Here is a 17,024-nt window from a genome sequence, read left to right on the forward strand (position 1 = left end):
ATATTCAGTTCTTAAAACAGCTGTTTGTTTCATATAAATACGATCTTTGTTCATTCTGTCTGTTAATCTTCTATCAAGTTTTTGTATTTATTATGAACATGTTATAATAACTTAAATTTACCACTTTTTGTTGACCCTTGTTCAGTGAACCCTCCATTAGAGCCTATAATCTGTATTTTCACAAACAGAGCAAAATCTTTTCTTGGAGGTGGATCTTGGTTACATTTCCATCCTTCTTTAGCAGCATGCCATCTAAAAATTATTAAAAAAATTGTAAAAAAAATCCAATTTGGTTGTCATTTGTTTGTTCTATGTTATTTTTGTTTATAATTCATAGTTTTAGTATAAATTAGAAATTTGAATTTCTTGTTTGAATTGTTTTAAATGTCAAAGCCTTTTTAAGCTGAGTTTACAGTATGGATTTTGCTCATTGTTGACGGCTGTATGTAACCTATAGTTCAGCTAACATCCACATTTAGAAAGTTGTCTCATTGACAATCATACCACATTTTCTTATTTTCATTTTTCTTCAGAAATGAAGATCTTCTAAAATTCTGCATCTTATAAACAACCACTTTGTGTTGTATATATATTAAGCCAATAAAATAAAGCTGTATAACACATACCTTGGACTGAACCTGAAGAATACCGGTATTTTCTCATAAGGTTTAAGTATTCCCTGGTTAGGTATTGCGGTAACCAGTGATGTTAGGACATTCGTTCCACCTTTAGATTTATCTCCGTTTCCAGTATTAGCCAAGGCATCAGTTGTACTTTTTGTCAAATCTATTCCCTGTAATAAAATTTTGACAGATGAATTATTTTATTACATTTAAACTTTTCTTGCCCTGATGATGGCAATTATTCAAACAATGTTTGGATAAGAATTTAAAAAGAAGAAAATAAAACTATGCCAGAAACAGCATGATAAGACAGGGTCAACAAGATATACCACCTGCAGCAGTCTGCCAGAAAATGATGAGGCAAAAGCATCCACAAAACTTTGTATGGTAAGGTTCAATTATGGTTGTTAAATAAAATGAAGAAAATATTCCAACCAAATAATATATATTTCCTATAAAAGATTGAAACCAAATATCTTTTAATTCCATTAATTATTAATACATTTATTTTTTTTATAAAATGAATGGTACTTTTGTTCCCGTAACATTCAACCGAATCTTGAGATAATTTGGAATGATTATTATTTTCTTCTATCTGACTATGCTAACCATTTCCTGAGCCACAGCATCTTCATCTAGTACAGCTACAAAGTTAACAGATTCTGGACTGTTATTGTAAAGTAATGCACACTGTGTTCTGTCACATCCATAATAGGTACTACCAAACTGTACACAATCTACTGGTGCCCCAGTATCTACAGATAAAACTTCTAGAGCTCTGTCAACTAATCTTCCCTTTATTGTCAATTGTTTAGGTTCTCTTCCTTCTAGTTTAACTCTGGAAAAATGTATTAAAATATAAAAAAAATGTCAGTTTATTTAGAAAAAAAAGCATTTATAATTGCAAATCACTAATAGACATAAAAAAGAGTTTAATAATTGAGATCTAAAACCATGCTGTAACAGATTATACTCATAGATATTTATAAGAAAATTAGAGGGTCTATCAGATCAATCATTGGCATGTCAATTTTTGTCATATTCTGTCGTAAATCAAAAACATTTCAATATTATAACACTTACTGTTACATTGTACATATGTACACCACTTGTCTGTTTTATCTTTTTTGTTTTGGTGTGGGTTTTTTTTTTGTGATATTTTTTTTTTCTCAATTAGAATATTTTAGATATGGAGCATTTGTATTGAAATGAGGCAGCAACCTAATAATATTATACAAACATCCCTTTTCCCATACAGAAATAATTCCATTTATGACTTAAAAGATACTTACCTCACATGCTCTTCTAAGTTTCCAGGTTCTTTTGTTACATATTCAATCTGCAAAGCAAGAATAAGAAAGGATTCGAAAATATTGCTGACACACAAAACAATATTCAAATCATATCAAAGCATTAATGTATGGTATTTTTTCTATTTATCAAAAATATATTGTAGCTAAGAATTTAAGATATATTTTTATTAAAGTAGCCATTACACAACATTTGAACAATACATTAATGTATGTTACTTCTATTTGGAATTTTGCTGCCCTAGGTAATTATGGTAATTTTTAGAAAGTCACAAAGTACATCATCTGGAAATTTTTTTACTCTTGAAAGATACTTAAACCAGCAAAATTGAAACAAATCGTTGTATTTGACAGGTATGCTCCATATTGCATGGTTTGTAGTACATGTATTTTTATTCTTGATTCACATATTTACCTTTATCAACTGTACACTTTTAGGAGGTACATTGCCACTGGTGGGAACAATGGCTAAAGGTTTGTCTCCAGAATACTTCAGTTTAAATTCTCCAGCCTTAGATCCATGATTTGTTAATGCTATTTCTTTTGATATTGTTTTACTGCTAGCTACAAGACTTCCAAAGTCAACAACTTCTTCAATTTCTAGCATAGGCTGCATAGGATATCTATTATTAAATAAATAATCCAATATAGGTCAGGGCAATTAACAATTTTAAACTTAAATTACTGTGGATAATTCCTTTAAAATCAATTGATAATCTGATTTGATAGGAAAAAATGTGATTATTACTGTTAAGTGTGTTAATACATGTAGTCTCTGAACTTGATGCAAGTTCTTCGGTCTTTGTTTGAAGATTCCCCAGTTATTGTAAAGAGTAAATTAATGCTAATAATCCCCCTCCCCCCCCAAAAAAATAACCATTATATCTTTGGAAATTGTGTCTCTGTATTATGATAGACTGAATATCCTTTTTAGTACAAATTTAAATTATTATTTGTGTACAATGTAAAATAAATCCTAACATTAAAATATGAAACTAAGAACTTACGCTATTAATGGTATTTCAGCCACATCTCCATCAATAGTTACAACCAGTCTATCACGAATCTCTTTTGCTTCACTGGTTTCAAATTCAATAATAGCTGGGACACATAAGCCTGATGCCACTGGCTTTGTAGGGTTTTTTACTTTTAGATTGAAGAACTAAAAAAGTAAATATTTCTTGATAAAAAGAACAATTCAATTAATTTTTAACCTTCTATTTAATAGTTTAATATTAGAGAGTAGCAAAAAAAGTATTATAAGTAACATTATAATAGATGCTTCACGAATTTATCAATTTAAGGATCAAACAATGTAATAATGATTTAAATGAAGTTATGAAAACATCAAATTGATGTTTTCATAAAATGTATGTTTTTACTTATCATAACATAATATGAATAAATAAAGTCAGTCATGTCTGCACTTTCAACAAACAGTACAATAAAATATTATATTGTACCTATAAAATTCACTAAGCTTAAAATATTACTGACACAACTGGTGTTAAGTCACATGTGCCCCTCTTGCTTTATGCAGTTTTATATCTTGAATAATTTTAAATACATGTTTTTTTTCTGCATTTGAGTTTTGGAGGATTGTAAATAGACCTTACCCCTATTTGCATTCTGAAACACCTGACTTACGATTATATGAACTGTTGACATTGTGCAAAAAAAATCCCCCCCCCCCCCCCAAAAAAAATAAGAGAATTATGATTTTGACATCTATAGGAAATGTCTGGAACATGGAAAAATATACCCTTTCACAGTTGAACTAGTATATATTTGTTTAGGGGTCAGCTGAAGGATGCCTCCGGGTGCGGGAATTTCTCGGTGCATTAAAGACCTGTTGGTGACCTTCTGCTGTTGTCTGCTCTATTGTCGGGTTGTCTCTTTGGCACATTCCCCATTTCCATTCTCAATTTTATGTTGAATAGGGGGGATATTTTCATAATGGCCATTATGGAGATGCAATACTATGAAAAAAAATATGGGGAAACATCAAGGAAACAGAACAGTTGATTGAAAACTAGCATAGGATTTCCTCTTTCTCATACTTTCTTTTACAGTTACATCATGTACATGTAACATCTATTTCGAAAAAAATATGCCCCTCATACACAATCGCTATTTGTCCGTCATTACTGGATATCACACAGGTTCCCGTAAAAATTTGACGTCATAAAACAAAATATCTGAAGCCACAATGCAAAAGTGATTGTTGTATGCGTCAAAAGATCAAGCGGCTGGGTCAGCCGGGATTAGTGATAAGGTGTATTCGACATGTTCTTAGAATGCAATATATATGTCAAAACCATGAAGTGGCTTTATCATAAGTAGTCTTCATGGTGTCAAAATTGGATCTTAATTTCAGCTGAAATTTAAGGATAATACCTATTGAGTTTCTAAAAGTAAGAATCAATTTTCAAAATCAGGGAAAGATGATGCTTCATTTTTTTGGGGAATTCAGGATAAATTTTTCTAGAACTTAGAAGCTCTGACTTGCTAAAACTGGCTTGGCAATAACCAATGACGAAGACTTGGTTCAGGGTTTATATATTATAGTTTATAAATTAGCTGTTGAATATACTTATGTAAACAGACGACTTAAATCCTACTCACTTTAGATTTTGGTCCATAAAATCGTATGCTTTTACTTGATTTGCTTATGTTTTTCACAGTGATGTTCAGCTCATGAACTGTGTTGACATCTGTGTCAAAGAATTCCAATTGCGGTGGTGAAATTCGGACACCGAACGTGTCACCTTCCATGATGCTTTCGTTCAAAAATGTCGATTATCTTTTTAAAAACTTCAAACTATTACCGCCATATTGTTTGGGAAGGTTGCTCGGGGATTTTTCAAGCAAACAAAATAAAACCGCATTTTCGTAATTGAGTAAAATCTTTAAATTTGTTTTGTTCTATTAAAATTAAAACAATTATGTTTCTTTATGAAGCTATTATATTTTATCTGATGTATCGAATAATCAATTAAAACAAAATCTGACATTAATTCAGTACGAAAATACCGTCAAATAAACTAGCTATACATCGCATAGCAACCACGCCATCTTTAGTAAACGACCCGATCTTACAGTCGTTTCAAAACAAAAATAAACGATGGGAGTCGATTACTACAATATTTTGCAATTAACAAGAAGTGCAACAGATGCAGACATTAAGAAACAGTAAGGAATTGATGTTTTAAATTACAGGATCAAACATAATGTTCCAAATTCATAAGAACTCACTGATTTGTTATTTCACTTTCAATCAGTTTATGTTTGTTTTTTTTTAATTAGAGAATAGGTATCTACAACTATCCACTGAACATCCATTTTTAGTCTGTTCAGTCTTCCATTTGCCAAGTAAGTCTTATTATAGACATCAGCTGTGCCGGCATGCAATGATTATTTGCCTGGATATGGTACCTTCCATGTCCATGGCCCATTGGAATCAGTCATCTATTCTGGTATCATGCCTTTCACTGAAAAAGATATAAGGCCTGCCCGTATCCCTGGTCTTACAAAAGTTTTCGAGCATTTTCGTCATTCTGTATTGTAGGGTGATATAGAATTAATTTATGTTCTATAAGTTCATAATCTTGATTCCCATACAACTGAGGGATGGAAGTCACATGACAGATTCATCTGAAAAACGTATTCCTGAACTGGTTCAGGCCAGATGAAAAAAGTACAAATGAGTACCCCTTTTCTGGGGGTCTCATTGGGGGGTTCTGATCCCGGATCCCGCTTACTGTTTTGTCAGATTCCCGTATCCCGCTTATACTATGTACCTAAGCAATTCTCATTTTTTTGTAATTGCCCGTGTCCCACTAGACCTTAATTCCCGTTTTCACGGCACAATAATTTGACTTTCCCGTTTCACGCTTACAAAAAATCAGCAATCCCGCGTCATGCTTAGACCCACCTTTCTATATTTATTTTTCTTTATTATTTCCTATTCTAACATGACGTCCTTCAAATGCTTTGAGTACACACCTGTGGTTAAATATGAATTTATTGCCAGGGCTGTTCCGATTGTACTCCCATGTCATATGTTTTTTTATGAATGAGATACCAAACGTCATAGAAAGATGACGTATGAATATGTGCATTTTACGGAAAAATACATGCTTTCCAAAACAAAAATCATCACAACAAGGAAACGTAAACAAACAATGCTAAATGTGGTATAAGCCGATTTTTTTAAAACATCATTATGATAAGTAAATTATAATTTAAATTCACCCAAAGCTATCTAGATACGTTATTGTAAAAACTTTAAGCATGTCACTAATTGAGTTTGCTTCGTTCTTTTACGCCAATTTAATAGTGTGTTTATTTATGGGAAAGGCAAATATTTGTCTCCACCTAGAGCGCTTCGATCCAAAACAATAGCCGTATTTGTCTTATCGCTCAGGGTAAAATATTTGTCATTAAGGGCCAACCCGTGGTAATATCACGAAATATTCCATCCCCCATGAATTATTTCTTAATTATACTATACTTACTGTATATAATTTTGGTTGTATCTTATAAAATTACTCGTGTTGTGTGCACCTGCTCAGATTTAAAGTGTCTTTTTTTGCTTCAAATTTATTTTTGTACAAAAATTGTATCCTTTATATATTTAACTTTACTTATATTTTTATTTTTTACAGCTACAGAAAATTAGCTTTGAAATTTCATCCTGACAGAAATGATGGTGATCAAAATGCTCAAGACAAATTCAAACAATGTGCTGAGGCTTATGACATTTTAAGTGATCGTAAGTAGTAAAGTAAAGAAAAACTTATGTACATGTATTTGCATTTGATAAGGCCTCGACAATAAATCACCACAAAGCGTCAACTTAACAAAACTGCTATAAAGTGAGAGTTTTATTGAAATTTTCAGAAGTATATATATATAAGCTGTGGAACCAATTTCATGTTGTTTTTCGTGATATTTTTTTCATACTGATATAAAGAGTTGAATTGTAAATGTTTCTTTTTTTTTCAATCAACCTTTGACAGAATCCATCCGATAACAAGTTTAAACAAATTTTAGGTTAATGTTTTGCTGATTGGTAATAGTGAAATAGGGGAATTTTTTCTGTAGGGTGGTTGATGTTACCTCCGTGTTAGATAAGTTATCTTCTGACAGATATTTTACATTTTTTTAGTTTTCCTTAAATATTTTTAGAGTTGAAACATAAACCATTTTATCGTAATGTATGATCTTTGAGAGGAAGTGAGTTCTTTGTCCAGAAGACATTATGGAGAGGTGAATTTCAATTATAGTTTCAGTCATCAACACCCTTAAAGATGAACAAGTGTATATATTATAAGTTGACTAAAAGATGATCTTAAGCAGAGTTTTTCTGTGTTATATGATGCATGAAGTTTTTTAATACATGTAGTTTAATACATTAATCTTTCAAAATCCTATTTTTTCAGCAAGAAAGCGGGCAGTGTATGATCAGTTTGGAGAAGAAGGCCTAAAGAATGGTGTTCCTCATGGTAGTGGGGAGGCAGGTGCTTGGACCCAAGGTTACACATTCCATGGAAATTCAGAAAAAGTTTTCAGAGAATTCTTTGGTGGTGATAATCCATTTCAAGGTAGGATATAAAATAAAGGCATACAAAGATATAAAATAAAGGCATACAAAGATATAAAATAAAGGCATACACAGATATAAAATAAAGGCATACAAAGAAGGATAATACGATATCAGAGAAATTACCAAAATCTTTCCTTCTTCAAAGGCCTCTCGATCAGGTCCATTTGATTTGTGTCCAAAACAGAAAATTAAACAAACTTACTTATTGAAAATTGCCAATGTATCATTAACCATCCTGATAGACCATAACATGTCATAACAGACCATTAACCTGGTTAATAATATTAATATTAAATACCGATTTTTTTTATTACTTTTTGCAGAATTTTATGACAGAGTTGATGGAGATTTAAGCATGGGATTTGGTGGTTTACAAGGCAGAGGACATAAGAAACAAGATTCACCAATAGAAAGAGAACTTTTCTTGTCATTGGAAGAAGTATTTCATGGTTGCACCAAAAAGATGAAAATTTCTAGAAGGGTAAATAAAAAAACATGATAAAACTTATCAAATTCAGTTATTTATTTCAATTGCAAGAATCTTTTAAATTACAATCAATAACAACTATCCATATATGATTTTACCAATGAAGAAGTAATTAAACTTGTTCATAATGTAACATTAATTAAATAATTTAAAAACTCTTGCTTCCAAAGACAATTAATAACATTTAAATTAAATGTCAATTAGTTTTGGCAACTTAATCAAATTAATATGATTTTCCTTAGGTTATGAATGAGGATGGCCACACCTCCAGTGTAAGAGACAAAATTTTAACCATCACAGTTAAAAAGGGATGGAAACCAGGAACCAGAATTACATTTACAGAGGAAGGAGACCAGGGACCAAATAATATACCAGGTATGTTACACATCTCAAAGGGATTACTTTAGCATTTATTAATAGATTCTAGACTTATTTATCTACTGAAAATATAAATATGAAACTCATTTCTTGCAACTACATTGAAGTTCAATTTCATTTCTTTTAAGGTTATTTCAACAATTGTTAGTGTATTGAAAGAATTTTTTTCCTAGTGAGACAACTTGAACAAGCAGTGACTTTAACCTCGGGTTAACATGAAGTTCACACTGAGTTGTATGTTATTGGTTTTGTCATCTTATGCTGAACATTTTAACACATTCCTTGCTCAAATTAAAATAGTATTTTAAATACATCTTCAAGAGGATGGATAAAATTATGTATTATTGCAGTAAATAAAAAGTCTTTTAAAATAATAATTAAGGTAACACAATGACATATTATTCTTTTTACTTATGTTTAAATACAAGTAGTTGAACTATAATTGCTACATGGATAAGATATTTTCAAGTATCAAACAAATTGAAACAATAATAGTTTTAATCACACATTAAAGATGTTTCTATATTACAAAATAAGCATTATTCCTGAAGTAAAACCAATGGCCTTTTAACAAGACTATTTTTTTCTTTTTTTCAGCTGACATTGTGTTCATCCTGAAAGACAAACCACATCCACGATTCAGAAGGAATGGTATCAACCTTGTGCACACTGCCAAAGTTCCTCTGGGAAAAGCTCTAACAAACTGCACAGTAGAAATAGTCACATTGGATGACCGAATATTAAACATCCCAATCAATGACATCATAAAGTAAGTTATTGTTTACAAAAAACACAAGTAAAAACACAGATTTCAAATGTATTATATATTTGAAGTTTATGTACTACATGGAGGCCAATGATGGCAATATGTTTTCTGTCACTGTGTAAAAAGCACATCTACAGCAATCTACTTTCAAACTAGTAAACAGTCTCACCAAAATCTTTTCCAACTACTAGTCTGAGGACAAATATTCAGATATTCTTATGCGTTTAAACAAAGTTTTGACAAAATTTACTAGTCTAGGAAACATGGCTAAACCAAAACACATAATATTAGTAAATGGATTACAGTAAGCCACATTATTGTTCAGAGATGTTAGATTTTTAAAATAATTTCACTGAAAAAGTTAAGAACTTTTTCCAGTAATTATATTTGCTTAAATTATAACTGCAATAAAATATATTGTATCACTTTATAATACATAAACCTCAAAAATGTACTTCAATGCTATTTTTGCTTATATTGCACACACATTTTTTTCTGCTGTAACTGTGGTATTGCTTTCTCAATATCTTCAAATAAATTTGTTAATTTTTTTCAGACCTGGCTACACAAAAATAGTTCCTGGAGAGGGTATGCCATTATCACAAGACCCATCAAAGAAAGGAGATCTTGTCATAGAATTTGAAATTGAATTTCCAACATCTCTGTCACCTGAGAGAAAAGACTTGATCAAAAGAGCATTATTACAGTGATCTAAAAACTACCATCATGCATTTGTAAAATTATAATTTTGAACAAAATCTACTTCCTGTCAACATTTTTAGAATTGTTTAAAATTATTTATTGTCTAGTACAAAAGATTTTGACAGTGCTTACAATTTTAAAACTAAGAAGAACTTATTACTTTTGATACAGTACCTTTTTTATCAAAACATTTTTGAGAAAAAAACATATACAAAATTTATTTTAACTTATTGTTATACATGTATACTGTGATATTTCATGTTTGTATATATTGATTTAAGTATATTAAATGTCATTTATAGTCAGTTTTTATTGATTTATTTGTGGTCTATATCTAACTTGTCAGTAAATGCAATGAATGGTGGTGGAGGAAGCTGGAGGGCTCGGATGAAACCACCAAACTCTGATAGGAAAACTGACAATCCTAGTCAATTAAGAATGAAGTCAATGCACCCGCACTAGGAGGTTCAAAACTCACACCTCACTCTTGACTGGCTAGTGATTGCAGTAGTAACTACTTAGACCACTCTGTCACAGATGCTTCTCAATCATTCAGGTAAATGATCAAATATCCTGCATTTGACATAACACCAATGCCACCTAGTAGAATATATGACAATAATTCTGGACAAGAGTGCACACATTGAAATGTCTCCCTTTCTTTACTAATCATTGACATTATGTTGATAGTCCTAAATATAAAGCTTTATTACAACTGTCACATAAACTTAACATTTACCAAGAAAACTAAACATTGACAAATGAACCATGAAAATGAGGTCAAGGTCAGATGAACCATGCCAGACAGACATGTACAGCTAACAATTCTTCAATACAACAAATATAGTTGACCTTTTGCTTATAGTTAAAAAAAAACAGACCAAAACACAAAACTTAACACTGAGCACTGAACCATGAAAATGAGGTCATGGTCAAATAAAACTTGCACGACTGATATATACATCATAAAAGTTTCCATTCACCAAATATAGTTAACCTATTTCATATAGTATTAGAAAAAAAGACCACAACTGAAAAACTTAACTTTGACCACTGAACCTTGAAAATGAGGTCAAAGACAGGTGACACCTGCCAGTTAGACATGTACACCTTACAATAATTCCATACACCAAATATAGTAGACCTATTGCATACAATATAAGAAAAACAGACCAAAACACAAAACCTATAACCACTGATCCATGAAAATGAGGTCAAGGTCAGATGACACCTGCCAGTTGGACATGTTCACCTTACAGTCCTTCCATACACCAAATATACTAGACCTATTGCTCATAGTATCTGAGATATAGACTTGACCACCAAAACTTAATCTTGTTCACTGATCCATTAAATATAAAGCTTTTAAGATGTTAGATGGCTGGATCACTATCCCTATGTTGAGCTATTTGCGACAAAAGTCACAGGCTCGACACAAGTATCAAATATCATGTATGCTAACAATTCTGCATCTCAACCATGCATCCACTCTATTTGAATTTTGGTGGATAGTTGTCTCATTAGCAATTATACCACATATCTCCTTATTTTCATATAACTTATACCAACTATTAAGGAACACCTTGTATTGCATTTGCCAACCAGTAACATGAGTAAGTATGATCTAGTATTATATCTTTATTACATCATACATGCAAACCATCCATAATTGTCTTAGGTTGATGTATCATCATCTTTTTTCTATTTTGGTGTACATGAAATTTATAGGATGTTTTTTTTAATAATTGTGAAATTGCAACACGATGGGTTTCACAAAATTTAAAAACTTGCCTTTTAAATTTTGACGGAATTTTTGTATGCAGGATTTCCTGAAATTTCATAAATAAACTAGAACACACCTGCTACAACCTGAGTTTGTGACTGAATTTAAGAACTACATCATTTCCAAAGTCTGGATTTCTAGTACCGGTATTCTTATTGCCATCTGATTAGATTACGCTGAATCAAAATCTTCCTCCTTCACACCATAACTCAGAGTGCAGTGAGATACAGAAAATACATATGTAAATACTACATACATGGTGGCTTGACTGTATTCTTTGGACTTTTGGTGTTACTAGTAGAGCAGCTTACAGGTAACTTCCAGAGCAAATCAGGTCACTCATTTGTATATATATTTTAAAGAGTTTGAGATACTTCTTAGTTTTTGTGTTGTACACAAATGTATTTGTACTTTTATATTTTTCAGTAATTTGGTTGGTTTTATAGACATTAATTACTTTTATAAATTGTTATTTGGATGGAGAGTTGTCTCATTGGCACTCACACCACATCGTCCTATATCTAATTAATGTTTATTCGTGTCACCATTTTTTTTTTCAATCTTTCATATTTGATGATTCTAGTGAAGTGTATCTTTTTTTTTTTATCTAAAAGTTATATATGACAAAAAACAAAACCTCATTTTCTTTTATGAAAAAAGATGTTTATAAATAACAATAAAATCTATGTACATTTGTACAATATCTTCACGATTTCGCTAACAAAAGGTTCATGCATACACTCATCTTTTTCACTCCAGGATTTACAAAGGCTTCCAAATCACATGCTGCATTTATATTGTGTCTGAAAATATAAAAGTATAGTTATTTATTAAAACAGATATCTCATTTAAGATTTACCAGATTACATAGTTTGCAATATAACAAACATGTTTAACTCTGCAACATATTTTATGTGCCTGGAATTCAGTGGTTGTAGATTGTTTAAGTCTATCATATTTGTTTTATATTATATTATAAATTTGGCTATTAGTTTTCTCAATTAAATTGTTTCATCTTTTTTATGTCAGGCCTTTTATAGCTGATTATACACTATTTTTTTTCCTTCTCATTATTGAAGGCCACACTGTTGCCTATAATTGCCTACATCCACTTTATTTTAACTTTGATGGATACTGTGGATTCATTATTATTCGTTGGATACCAATTTTCGTGGGATGTGGGTACAGCTGAACCAAGATTTCAAATGTTCAAAGAATTGCAAATTTTCTAAAAACTTTGTATGCAGAGATTAGCAAAACCATGAATTCAAATATCATTGTGAAAGTGCAAGCTTTCCTGAATCCATGAAAATTGATACCCACAAAAATTAATGAATATAAAGTCTTTGTCTCACTTGCAATCATACCACATCTCCAAATTTTTATATTTATTTTTTTATATGTTAAATTTGTAAACCTATGAACTATAGCCTATCTACAAAAAATGTATATGGTGCATACTGGAAGTGAACAAATAATACATTTACAATGAATTAAAAAAGATACATTCATCAATAATGTAGTCAAAGTATTCAATAAGTATACATAAAATAATTGCCACTAAACTTAAGCAAACAACTATCAATTAAAAAAAAACCAAATAATGTGGCTTCATTATTGTTCATTGGATCGGCGTTTTACATTTCTGCATTAAAATTCCTACGTTTCCGCATTTTTATAGTACTCTTTTCCGCATTGTTTCGTCTACATTGATTTTGTTAAAGGTAATTTACGTTTCCGCAACCATCAACTTAAAATGATAATAAACAGCTGCGCCATGAGCGCATGATACGCCCGACGTCTTCTGTGGAAGTTTTATGCAATAATCATAACTAGTTTCTGAGAAAGTTTAGGCAATAACCATATATTGTTTTTGAGATACAGCAGAACATGTAAACCCCCCACCCCTATTTTTTTTTATACAAAAAACTAAATATCACTAATATAAAATTTGGAATCAAAACCAATAAATATACAGATTTAAGATTAATATAACATAAGAGTGTGTAAAGTTTAAAGCAATAATCATAAATTGTTTTTGAGATATGGGGCAACATGTAAAAAAAACTCCCCCTTTTTCACATAATACTCAATAAAAAAAAAATTTGAAACATCACAAAAAAGTATACAGATCTTTAGATTAATATAACAAAGAAGTTTGTAAAGTTTTAAGCAATAATCTTAAATTGTTTTCGAGATACAGCACGTCATGTAAAAAACCCATTCCTCTTTTTTACAAAACACTCAATAACTCAAAAATGAAATTTTGAATCATCACCAAAAAGTATACAGATCATAAGATTGATATAACTAAGAAGTGGGTAAAGTTTTAAGCAATAATCAAAAATTGTTTTTGAGATACAGTGCGACATGTGAAAACCAGATGCTCCACATGGTGCAGCTTTATACGACTGCAGAGGTTGAACCCTGGACAGTTTGGGCAAGTATGGACACAACATTCTAGCTTCATGCTGTATCAACTATTTAATCACAATCCAAATTCAGAGCTGTATCAAGGCTTGATACAGCTCTGAATTTGGATTGTGATTAAATAGTTGATACAGCAATTGTTTCTGACACAGAATGAATATGGTCTAATAAACCTAAAAAAAAATGTTTGCTTTTGAGCAATACGCTATGCTGTTGAATATTATGCCCTTAAAAAGAGTTTGCAACAATAACTTCTTGTTTTAATACATCATAAAATAAACCAGATGCTCCCCAGGGCGCAGCTTTATACGACCGCAGAGGTTGAATCCTGAGCGGTTGGGGCAAGTATGGACACAACATTCAAGCTGGATTCAGCTCTAAATTTAGATTGTGATTAAATAGTTGACACAGCATAGGTTTCGGACACAGAATGAATGTGGTCTAATGAACTTAAAATATTTTGCTTGCCTTTGAGCAATTCACTATGCTGTTGAATATTAATCCTCTCAAAAAAATGTTTGAAGAAATTTTCTTTTTATTTATGAAATCTGAAATGAGAAAAATTTAAAATTTAATGGGGGCCCCCATTTTTTTTTCACATCCCCCTTTCCCTTTTTCCAAAACTGATCTCAATTCAAATTTCTAATGGAGTTTGAAACAATAACTACTTATTTAAATATTTAAATACATCATAAAATATTAAAATGTAACAAAAGGTGCTTGTTATCACTGAATGGTAAATATTGTTTTAATTTATCAGTTGGTAGTAAAAGTGAATATACATTGTTTATTGTATAAAACAATGATTTAAGTTGATTCAACTACTATTCTGGACAAAGAAAGATAACTCCAATCAATTGAAAATTTCTTGCTATATTGTGAAATTAGATATTTCTTGCTATTGCGCAATACTGTGCAATTGAAAATATTTGCTATTGCACAATACTGTGCAATTGAAGATTTCTTGCAATTGCACAATACTGTGCAATTGTAAATTTCTTGCTATTGCGCAATACTGTGCAATTGAAGATTTCTTGCTATTGCTGAATAGTGAATACTGTGCAATTGAAAATTTCTTGCTATTGCACAATACTTAATATAATAATTTTGGATCCCGATTTGAACCAACTTGAAAACTGGGCCCATAATCAAAAATCTAAGTAATCTATGTTTAGATTCAGCATATCAAAAAAGCCCAAGAATTCAATTTTTGTTAAAATCAAACTTAGTTTAATTTTGGACCCTTTGGACTTTAATGTTGAAAACAGGACTAAAAATTAAAGAAACTACATACACAGTTAGATTTGGCATATCAAAGAACCCCAATTATTCAATTTTTGATGAAATCAAACAAAGTTCAATTTTGGACCCTTTGGGCCCCTTATTCCTAAACTGTTGGGACCAAAACTCCCAAAATCAAACCCAACGTTCCTTTATTGATCATAAACCTTGTGTTTAAATTTCATAAATTTCTATTTACTTATACTAAAGTTATGGTGCGAAAACCAAGAATAATGCTTACTTGGGGCCCTTTTTGGCCCTTAATTCCTAATCTGTTCAGCCCTTAACTCCCAAAATCAATCCCAACTTTCCGTTTGTGGTCATAAACTTGTATTTAAATTTAAATGATTTCTATTTACTTATACTAAAGTTATTGTGCGAAAACCAAGAATAATGCTTATTAGGGCCCTTTGTTGGCCCCTTATTTCTAAACTGTTGGAACCAAAACTCCCAAAATCAATCCCAACCTTCCTTTTGTGGTCATAAACCTTGTGTCAAAATTTCATAGATTTCTATTTACTTTTACTAAAGTAAGAGTGCGAAAACTAAAAGTATTCGGACGACGACGCTGGACGCCGGACGACGCAGACGCCAACGTGATAGCAATATACAACGAAAAATTAAAATTTTTGCGGTCCTATAAAAACTGCAAAATTTCCTTAAAATTACCGATTCAGGGGCAGCATCCCAACAATGGGTTGTCCAATTCATCTTGACCTGATAAACAATTTTACCCTGTCAGATTTGCTCTAAATGCTTTGGTTTTTGAGTTATAAGCCAAAAACTGCATTTTACCCCTATGTTCTATTTTTAGCTGTGGTGGCCATCTTGGTTGGTTAGACGGGTCACCGGACACATTTTTTAAACTAGATACCCCAATGATGATTGTGGCCAAGTTTGGTTTTATTTGGCCCAGTAGTTTCAGAGAAGATTTTTGTAAAAGTTAACGACGACGGGCCAGGTGAGCTAAAAATAAAAGGGGAATGTGTCCAAAGGGACACAGATGATGCCCCCGCTAGCATATAGCGTTCTTAAGGGACATAATTCAAGAACTGTAAAAGTGAAGCTGCCAAAAATTGAACTTAAAACTGAGTTTAGAGGTCATTAGCATTATATATACACATTTCATTAAAGGAGGTAAGGGCCGATTTTGGCCTCAAATTTCAGGTTCATCTATTAACGAAAGATTTTGGACACTTTTTTAACACTTAAGTGCTTATTTCATTTGATTCAATTCGTTTAAGTGAAAGATTTTGACTGATTTAGTCTTTTAAACACTCTGATTCAAGCTTAAATATGAAAAATCTATCAAATATGCCAAAAAACGTCACTTTTCAGATGATTTATTTCAAAAATGAAAGTGGCCACATCCGTGTTCATCCTCAACCTTTATATATGTTATGTATTATCATCAAATATAACTTTGATTTCAATATTATGAATGAACACAAATGCGGCCACTTTCATTTTAGACGGAAACCGTCTAATATTTAACTAAAATGCTAAAATTGAGAAGACTTCAGTAATTTAGCATGACTTAATGATGCTAGTACCCGATATATGTGCATATTATTGTCAAAAACAGCCCATATTTATGTAGCAGAAGCATTCTACTTTCCAGTAAATAGCTAAAAGATAACATTTTCACAATTTTGT

At 31.3% G+C, this 17,024-nt stretch overlaps 2 protein-coding genes across 11 annotated transcripts in view; one reads left to right on the forward strand and one right to left on the reverse strand.

Moving 5' to 3' along the window:
- The window catches only part of LOC139491225 (cilia- and flagella-associated protein 47-like), a 69,759-nt gene extending 64,959 nt beyond the window's left edge, over window positions 1-4,800 (reverse strand). For 8 of the 10 annotated variants that reach the window (XM_071278706.1, XM_071278704.1, XM_071278713.1 and 5 more), the window contains exons 1-7: window positions 4,559-4,800; window positions 2,941-3,095; window positions 2,349-2,556; window positions 1,916-1,962; window positions 1,233-1,461; window positions 627-793; window positions 122-252 (exon numbers count right to left, since the gene is read on the reverse strand). In XM_071278706.1, coding sequence (XP_071134807.1) covers window positions 122-252; window positions 627-793; window positions 1,233-1,461; window positions 1,916-1,962; window positions 2,349-2,556; window positions 2,941-3,095; window positions 4,559-4,708 — 1,087 coding nt within the window. In that variant the 5' untranslated portion in view covers window positions 4,709-4,800. The remainder of the gene's footprint in view (window positions 1-121; window positions 253-626; window positions 794-1,232; window positions 1,462-1,915; window positions 1,963-2,348; window positions 2,557-2,940; window positions 3,096-4,558) is intronic. The other 2 variants (XM_071278709.1, XM_071278708.1) reach the window with 1 other exon arrangement.
- Window positions 4,801-4,972: 172 nt separating this feature from the next.
- LOC139491226 (dnaJ homolog subfamily B member 13-like) lies at window positions 4,973-10,179 on the forward strand. The gene is made up of 7 exons (XM_071278714.1): window positions 4,973-5,125; window positions 6,601-6,707; window positions 7,378-7,539; window positions 7,865-8,022; window positions 8,271-8,403; window positions 9,004-9,175; window positions 9,729-10,179. The coding sequence occupies exons 1-7, from the start codon at window positions 5,058-5,060 to the stop codon at window positions 9,880-9,882; spliced, it is 954 nt and encodes a 317-aa protein (XP_071134815.1). The 5' UTR covers window positions 4,973-5,057; the 3' UTR covers window positions 9,883-10,179.
- Window positions 10,180-17,024: the final 6,845 nt, after the last annotated feature.

Source organism: Mytilus edulis, chromosome 10 (genome assembly GCF_963676685.1).
Source record: "Mytilus edulis chromosome 10, xbMytEdul2.2, whole genome shotgun sequence".
Taxonomy (NCBI): domain Eukaryota; kingdom Metazoa; phylum Mollusca; class Bivalvia; order Mytilida; family Mytilidae; genus Mytilus; species Mytilus edulis.